The sequence below is a fragment of the Echinops telfairi genome, unplaced genomic scaffold (assembly GCF_000313985.2).
Source record: "Echinops telfairi isolate 266 unplaced genomic scaffold, ASM31398v2 ScPeMD7_2010;HRSCAF=2546, whole genome shotgun sequence".
In the NCBI taxonomy this organism is placed as follows: Eukaryota; Metazoa; Chordata; class Mammalia; order Afrosoricida; family Tenrecidae; genus Echinops; species Echinops telfairi.
In genome coordinates this window covers 7238719-7247991 of record NW_022105908.1, presented here as the reverse complement: position 1 = coordinate 7247991, position 9273 = coordinate 7238719, and the positions used below count along the sequence as shown (strand labels likewise).

Sequence of the window (9273 nt, the reverse complement as noted above, 5' to 3'; positions counted from 1 at the left end):
GTGTGTATGGATTGGGATAACAGTTGTATGAGCCCCTAATAAAATGTTAAAAAAAAAAAAAAAAAAAAAAAAAAAAAAAAAGATCATTTTCTTGGAGGCTCTTACAGCTCTCATAACAATCCATACATCAGTTATACCAAGCATATTTGTACATATGTTGCCATCATTATTTTCTAAACATCTACTTTCTATTGAGCCCTATGGTATCAGCGCCTCTTTTCCCCCTCCCTTCTTGCAGAACTTAAGCTTCGGTGTTTCACAGCCCTCTGTACATTTCTAAAGGAAAATACCCATTCAGGTAGGATGAACAGGAAGACGGGATCTGGAGAAGCAGCAAGTGGGTATAGGCTTTTGAAAAGGACACGCAAGGGAAGAAAACACAGCAAGGAAGTCTGCACAAGCAAAGCCTCAGCTGCCCCAGGTGGAGAAGTCGGGGTCTGCCTGTCCATGCTGCAGGGTGGAAGGAGGACCCGCCACGTAGGGTGCTTCCTTAAGAGGCCCAGTCCAAGAACAGACAGCTGCGGTGGTAGTCTAAAGGAAGACAAGGGAGGGATAGGGAAAGACCTGAGGTCAGGATGGACTGGGCTGGACAGTCGTGGGGTTTGGGCTATGGAGAAATACGGCTGTACCTAGAGTGTGTTGGACCTATCTGTTGGAGAAATCACTTAAGTCTTTTGTGAGCAAGATGCCACAATCTTTTCCCCCCCTTCTTCTAGGGAGGGGGCTTCATTTCTAGGAATCCTGGTGGCCTATGTTAGGCACTGAGCTGGGGACCCCATGGTCACCAGTAGCTCCTGAAGGGTTGCCATGAGTTGGAATCCTCTCAACAGCTGTGAGTGGGTGATTCTTAAAAAGTTAATTTCCAAACTGGAAGTGTGAAATTATTAGTTTCCAGAGGAAATAGAAGCACCGTGAGGACTATCTCACACTGAACTCCCTTTGAGCAGTACGCCGCAGGAAACATGAGTTTCAGGCTCTAAAATGGCCAATTCAAAGAGTCAGGGCTTCTTTTTTAAATTCATTAGGAGCACTCCCTTCTTTCCCTTAATCCCTAACAGTTAAGCAACAGGTAAGGCTTCAACCAGAGAAGAACCAACATTATTATTGTGTTCTGCTTGTTTGTAATTTGTCTAGCAATTTGCACGATCCTTCCATGCCTGCACTGTATTTGTACTAAGTCAGCAAAAGTCCTTGGGGGCTGCTAGATGACCAGAAATGGCCAATTATTGGGGGGGAAAAGATGCCTCCTGTTTCCTTAAAGATTTCTGCCTCAATTACAATGTAAAAACCCACGGGAAGCTGATAGCATCGATGATTGTATAACTCCTCTTGAGGGGACTGAATAGAATTGTATGTGAATGGATATATTGGATTGTATAAGATATGTCAATAAAACTATTATAAGAAAAACCAACCCACTGCCATCAAGTCGATTTTGACTCATAGTGACCTTACAGTTTCTGAGGCTATAAATCTTTACAGAAGATTGCCTCATCTTTCTGTTGAGGAGCAGCTGGTGGGTTTGAACCTTTGGCTTTGCAGTTGGCAGTACAGTGTTTACCTGATAGTGCCACTGGGGCTCCAAATTAGGTAGTCAAAACTACATCTTATGATTTTCTATCTTGAGGTGGACACGTTGTAGACAAGTCACCTTTTATACCATTGAGCATCAGTGGAGGAATTTCCCCACAGAGTCTAGAAAACGTAAACTAAAAGGAGAGCATTTAATGCAGCCAATTTTTTCACTTAACCCTGGAGGAAACGCCACCAACAGCCAGCAGTGACATGAATAATTCTGGTAGCCCAATTATTACAATGAATAAAACTTTAGATTTCTTCTCCCTTAAGGTCTCATCTATCTTGATTTAAGCTTTAGCAGGCATTGAAATCTTTAGAATTCTACACAGGCTTGAATGGTTTTCTGGCTCTTTATTATTGTGTCCCCAATCCTTTCTTGCCTGATCCTCCCAAAGCTGGCTACAACTCAAAATACGTTTAACTGCCTAAGGCAGTACATACTGCAAAGAACTAATAAACTGAATCTACTCCCCCCGCCCCCCTTATCCAGTACTGGATATCTAGTGAACCCAGTAATCAGGCAAAGATCTGAGAAATGTGTACAACTGGAAATTGACCTTTGGGATCATCTAATTCAGTTCTTTTACCCTTCAATGGAAAATTGAACTCCTCTTACAGGAATTACTTGTACTTCTCCCTCTTGTTGTCTGGAATGTTTATCCCCAGAAGGAGAGAGCTTTAGAAAAAGAAACATGCAGGAAAGAGGATACGCACGATCGTGACCCGACTCGACTCGTATGAACCTCACTCAGAGGCAGTTGGCTGTGGTTTCAGTTAGGTTCTATGGAAGATCAACCATCCAGATGATCAGCCATTCAAGGATTTCGTTTTATGACCCTGCCAAACTTCTTAGAACCCTTCACAGTGGGAAACTATTCCTGTGCCCTGTGTTCAGTGCCTCTTTCTGCAGGAGGATTATGCATTCTTGGCCGGTTAAATACAGGCTGATTTTACAGCCACATCTAGTCAGTAAAATGCAAGTAGCCAAGCAGAAATATTATCAACTGGTGTGTATCACACGTCTCTGCCATGGAACCCTCAATGTCCCATATAAGCTGCGTGATCCACGGGGGCCTCAGAATGTGTTTTGGAGCAGAAGTGCAGTAGACTTGTGATGCACATGTAGCGTGCATAAGACACTTTTGCAAGCCTTTGAGATTTGCGGTCATTGTTGCAACCATTGCATAATTTAGCCTCTCCTGGCCAGTGCATTCTCTTTCTTCCCGAGTGAGCTAAAAAGTATAAAAGGCAAGTCAGATGACATCAACATAATGCTTTGAGAATAGTTATACATTACACCTACAGGGCAGTAAAAGTATTAGGATGACTTAAAGAAAGATAACTGCCCCTACTGAGACAGTGTCTGCACTCAATTGTATCAGCTCACAAAAGCCCGGAATTAAGACAAATGCTTACTAGTTTACTAACCAATAAAATCGCCAGGTCAATTTGAGGGTATATCAGATTTCTATAGCCATATTTAATTCAATAAGAATTTGCTCTCTGGAGAAGACATCATACTTGATAAAGTCGAGGGGCATCGAAAAAGAGGAAGGCCCCAAACAAGATGGACTGACATGGGGTCTGCAACAATGGGCTCAAACACAGGAATAATAGGAGAATGGGCAGGACCGAGCAGTGTCCTCTTCTGTTGTACAGAGGGCAGAGGGCCATATACACTGACTCAAGGGCATCTAGCGATGTAAAAACCAAACTTATAGCAGACTCCGAAGTCAGCGTAGCCCCTGGGTTTCCAAGACTGTAACTGTTTATGGGAGGAGAGAGCCTCATTTTTCTCCCACAGAGATCCAGCTGGTTTCGAACTATTGACTTTGCAGTTAGCTGCTCAAGGCTAACTACTATGCCACCAGCGCTCCATTACTAAGCAAAGGGGTCTATTTATCCAAGATGTCTTTGCTCAAATTATTCTCTGTAAGAATTGACAGGCTCTCTCTTAAGAGTTAACTGACATAATTTCAGATCATAGATAAAGTAGAATTCATCCTCTGAAATCTCCCCTCCCTGGTCTTCAGAAAAGCCTGCATTAGATACAAAAGCAGATGGCGTCCCCCCACCCCCAGCTCCTATCAAGAGAGATATAAAATCCTGGAGACCAGTAAAAATGGTATGGTGGAGGCATCTGACTTTCTTGAATGTCACAAGGAGGACAAAGAACCAAGATCAACAGCCCAAGGCTGATTTCTCTGAAGTGAACGTCTTCAAAAAGCTCATGGACAAAGGAAGGCGAAGATCATGGAGTGTTAACCCACAAACTTTAAAGCTCCCTTGTCTACCTCCTCCTTTCCACCCTTTTTACCAATTTGGACTCCAGCTGTCCCACTGTCATGGCACTCTGCTTCTTTGCTCGGTTCCATAGTTCACTGTAATTGCCACACAGAACTCACAGATCATTTGATTATGGAGTTAATGAAGGAAACAGCAGGTTACAGTCCACAATCAGGAAAGACATAGCCTCTTCTTAGGCAGGGCTCTCTGTGGCCCTTAGGTCCTCAGCCTCCTCAGGGTGGCTCAGCCTTGGCTCTGCTGGGGTAAGTGTTATAATGCTCTTTAGCATCACCCCACACCAGTAAGTCTTGGCCAAAGGTGCTCAACTCTTTCCTCTTGGGACTGGAAGCCCATTGTCTCCTGTGGGTCTCTGGGTTTTGCCACCTCTGCTGCTACTGTTTCTCTGCTTCTGCTTCTTGTCTTCAGTAGTACAGCTGTCCCATGGGTCTAGGGGGTTCTCAGTGCAGGACTCTTGGGTTCAAAAGATGCACTGTGCTCCCAGGAATCCTTTCTCAGTAGTAGTCAGGTGCCCCCTTTCACCTCTGGGATGATTCATTTTAAAGCCTAGTAGGATGGCAAAACCGACTAATCCCCAATCCTCTTGACAGGCTTCCATATACCTTATTTGCATGGTCCCACTTCCACACAGTGCCCTAAGCCTTATTTGCATTATTAGCAAGCTGTCCAGTGCCTTTGTCTTAGTTATGTAGTGTTGTTCTGACAGAAGTACCACTGTGGCTTGCTTTAACAAACAGAAATGCATTCTCTCATAGTTTAGGAAGCTGGAAGTTCATATTCAGGGTGCTAGCTTTAGGTGAATTCTTTCTCTGTCTTCTCTAGAGGAAGGTCCTTTCAATATCTGTGGGCCCCATAGTCCCTTAGAAACCTCTATGTCCTGTCATCAATCTTCTTCTGGGTCTACAAAGTTTTCAACTCAGGGAACCACGGTCCAAAGGACATAATCTGCTCGTGCAACTTTTTTGTGTGTGGCACTAAAGCTACTTTCTCTTTGCTCCGTGTAAAATAAAAAGAGATGAAGGCTACGGCCCAGGATAACTTCCCTTAAAATGGGATCAGGTCTATGACCAGAGTAAGGCTGTTTGCAGCCTGTTAATACTACTGCATTAACATAATAGTGAATTCTTATTAGCATTTACCTAATCATGTCTCATTAACACACAGGCCAGGACTTACAACCTATCACAAATGGAAAATAATTACATCCTATCACATCCCGGTGTTGATTATATCACTATACAATTGCCAGATTGCACCATTATATAACTACCAAATTACATCATTAACAGATAATCTGAGCATCTTGAAGGGCCACAGAATGCATTCTAGCTCTTGTTTGTAAGAGATAATGAGAAGCTGTCAATAATTCATGTGGAAAAACATCATTTCTATTATAAAACAATGGAAAAGCAAAAGTTGGCTAAATTTTAATAGACCTAGGAATGCGCCAATTCACATCATTTCTGACTTCACATAATGCTACTGGATAAATCTGGATCATATTTATCTTATTTTAATTATTAATAGGTTAATCTTACTAAATTGGGTCAAATACGTTCCACAGCTCGAGAAACACTGAAAGTTGGTCACTGGCTTCCACAGAGGTTCATGAAAACAGACTATGTTCTGAGGAGTTTCTCCGAAGAACACGGCCACCTCTAGACGTCTACCTGATAGATGTGCCTCCCACTGGGAGATGAGATTAAGGTGATGGACTGCCGATCCACGAGGTCCAAGGCCTGGACGGCTGATGTACCGAAGATAAACTTGAGCCTGGAAAACAGAAGTGCTTCAGATTACATACCGACTCACACATTCACTTCACTAGCTTGATCCAAAGGATCACCAGCCTCAAGACTTAAAAACAAAACCAAAGAAGCTAATAGCTGACCTTGCTCAATGCATAATCTACGAGGGCACCAGGGATCCTCGTTGTAGAATGACAGAACATTGCTGTAAATGTCTTCATTTTTCAAACTGGCCATTTAACTATATTTTCTTGATTTTTTAAAATAAATAGAGTTATTCCATCTGAAAATAATAATTGTCTTTCCTTATAGAGAGGTAGACTTCTCATTTCTTTGTCCTGCGTTAGTGTGGATCAGCTACAACTTCTAGAATATTACACATGAATGGTGAATAGGACAATATGGGGGTGCCTCGGTCACTTCACTTGAGTCAAGAACATATCGCTTTTAGTTTAATGAGTGGCTGGCAACAATGAGCTCAAGCATAATTGTGAGGTGTAGGACCTAGTACGGTGTCATTTTGTTGTTCATTGATTGCTATGAGTCAGAACCAACTCAACAACAGGTTTGGTAAGGTTTTGTTTTTAAATTAAGAGGTGATGTTGAAAGGATTTGGTTCTGAAACCTATTGATGGCCAAAAAATCCCAACCACAACATGATATAACTTACGATAATAGATGCTCATCAGGAACTGCAAAATAGAAATAGAAAAACAAAGTTAATCATGTTAAACCATAACAATCATAAACAGACTGTAACCAAGAAGACTTTTTAAAACCCTCAGAAATTGGTGGCATTCAATATCTCAGGAACGGGTGATGGAGCAGGGAGGTTAAAATAAGGAAGACTCTTTGAAAGCAAGAAGCAGAACACCAGTTTCCTTCCTTGCCTGTCTTTTCTCACTCTGGCAAAAGACTAGGTTGATTTTCTAGAGATTAATATATAGGCTATCTGGACTGCGGGAAAGTTAAAAGTTACGTACAGTTGAAGTTAAGAGCAGCACTTTGAAAACAATATCTTTTGTCATCTTTCCCAGCATGGCTTCCACAATTCAGGTAATCGGGCCTTAGGTCGTATAGGCAGGACACCACACAAGCCTCCCTGGGAAAGCTGGCCAGTCCAAGGAGCATGGCATTGGAATGGTTAACTACCGTGAAGTTCACAGTCTCGATCCACCACAATGGAGTTGGCTCCGACTCACAGTGACCCTCTAGGACAGAGCAGAACTGCCCCTGTGGGTTTCCAACGCTGTCAATCTTGACAAAGCAGACTGCTATCTTTTCCCCTGGGGAGCTGGAACCATTTAGGTTAGCAGCTGAGCACTTTATCTACTGCACCACCAGGGCTCTGTTCACAGTCTCAGTGCTTCTAATAACATTTTTAGTTTTCCATTCTTAAATATGACCACACAATCATGAGTTGCTAGACACTGAAATAGGAACTAAAACAAACCAAAGAAAATCAATCCAAAGGGAAACAGCCGAGAGAAGACATTTCATACTTCCATTAATACTTCACTGTAGGAAAAAACCCTTTCTGTTCCTGTCAAGATTTACAGCCTTGGAAACCCAAAGGAGCAGTTCTGTTCTGTCCTATAGGGTCACTACGAGTCAGAATTGGCTCAGTAGCATTGAATTTGTTTTTTGGTTCTGTTAATACTTCAAGGAGCCCTGGTGGTGCTGTTTTAAGTGTTGGAATGCTAACTGCAAGGTTGGTGGGTCAAACCCTCCAGTTATAAAGATTTACAGTCTTGGAAACCCCATGTAGGATTGCTATAAGTTGGAATTGATTCCATGACAATGGGCTTGGCTTGGTTTATTAATACTTCAGGTAAAAAAGGTGTCAATGCAATTATGAAAGATACACAAAATATAAAAAGAATCTTCAGCAAAAGGGGTTGTAAATTAAAAAAAATAAAAGAAAGCTGTACGAAAATTTGGAAGAAAAAGTTGAACTTTCATAGGAAGTAGAGAAAACAAAAGGTGAAATTTAGAAGAGAAATGAAGTATATCAGGATATAGGATAATCAGTTGAATAGCAGGGATGCCAGAAACAACAACAAAAACGGGGAAATTTATTGATGAAATAAGTTAAGAATATTTTTAAAAACAGAAGCACATAAATATCTAGCATGAAAGGGCCTACTGAGCATCTGCAAAGAAAAACACCCAAACACCCAAACTTCACACTCAAGAACATTGTCATGAAGATTCATAGTACTGCATCCAAAGAGATCATTCAGACCCCCATAGAAAATAGAAGCCACATACAAAAATCAGGAGCTAGGGAGGTTTCAGATTTTTCAAAAGCAACATTAAAAGCTCAATGGTAGGAAAACAATGTTTTCAGGTGCCTGAAGAAATATTTCCAACATATAATTCAATAGCTAACCAATCAATTCAGTAAGAGGGCCTTTGCAGACCTGCAAAGTCTCAAAAAGTAAATGTATACCTTTTCATCAGGAAGCTATTGGAATAATTGCTCCATAGACTATGGGAGTAAATTAACAAAAAGGAACAGCAGATGGTGTAAGATATGAAAATAATTATAATTTATCGGGTGTCCATGAGGGTGGGAGGGTGGGAAAAAAGAGGAGCTGATACCAAGGGTTTAAGCAGAAAGAAAATGCTTTGAGAATGATGATGGCAACAAATGTACAAATGTGCTCGACACAATGGATGTATGCATGGATTGTGATAAGGGTTGTATGAACCCCCAATAAAATAATTTTTAAAAAAATAAAATGATGATGGCAAAATATGTACAAATGTGTTTGGTACAAATGATGTCTGGATTGTTATAAGAGCTGTAAGAGCTCCCGATAAAATGATTAATAATAATAATAATAAAGGATCATCTGTTGAACAGTAAATTTAAGGCTCAATATGTCAAGGGAATTCCCAGGATAATGGGTCAGGGTGATCTCAGGAGACAGCCATATCAGCCAGTCCATCCTGGAGCAAGTCCGAAGCTCTAGGGGAGACATCCTCAGGAAAAGGACACCGATAAAACACCTGATTCATGGAATAGCTTAGGTGGGGCTTCAGAACACTGGAGTGTCTAGGTGTTGAGCACAAAGCCAGTGTAGTATGTACTCAGCATTCTTAGCTGTGCCCTGCCATCCAGCCTCTCTGCTGCTAAGTCCAGCTCCGAGCCAGTGTGGCAGCGTCAGGATAACGTAACTTCCGTATGGTTCTGCTTCTTTTCCAGTCCAGCTCTCAACCAAGAGAGATCTCTCTCCCCCAACCTCTCTGCTTTACAGCCAGTTACCATCAATTGTAAGGCCAGCCCTCCTTCCCTAGAGCACTCAACTAATACTAATTACCCATGTCAATCAATGCAGGACTTGTTAATGACCAACACAAGAAACAGCATTAAATGGTTTTTTACCAATGAAATGTTAACCAACCATAGGCCAGGGGTCGGCAAATTTGCGGCTGGGGAACCATTTGTGGTTCCTTCCCTATGTACATAAGGCTCTGAAGTAAAAATGAAAATACAGACTATCATACTTTCATTTATGATGATGATGATGATGATTTATTGTTACTTAAAATTTTCCCTCTTTGTAAAAATATACTTCTGGCTCTCGAATAATTTTTAAATTGTTGTGAGGGAGAGGTCTTGGCTCTTCCATCTCAA

At 41.6% G+C, this 9273-nt stretch overlaps 1 protein-coding gene across 1 annotated transcript in view; it reads right to left on the bottom strand.

Annotated features, from left to right (window-relative positions):
• The window catches only part of ZSWIM7 (zinc finger SWIM-type containing 7), an 18297-nt gene that overhangs the window by 6467 nt on the left and 2557 nt on the right, over positions 1 to 9273 (bottom strand). The window contains exons 2-3 of the mRNA XM_013006303.2: positions 6301 to 6322; positions 5553 to 5655 (exon numbers count right to left, since the gene is read on the bottom strand). Of these exons, the coding sequence (XP_012861757.2) occupies positions 5553 to 5655; positions 6301 to 6322 (125 nt within the window). The remainder of the gene's footprint in view (positions 1 to 5552; positions 5656 to 6300; positions 6323 to 9273) is intronic.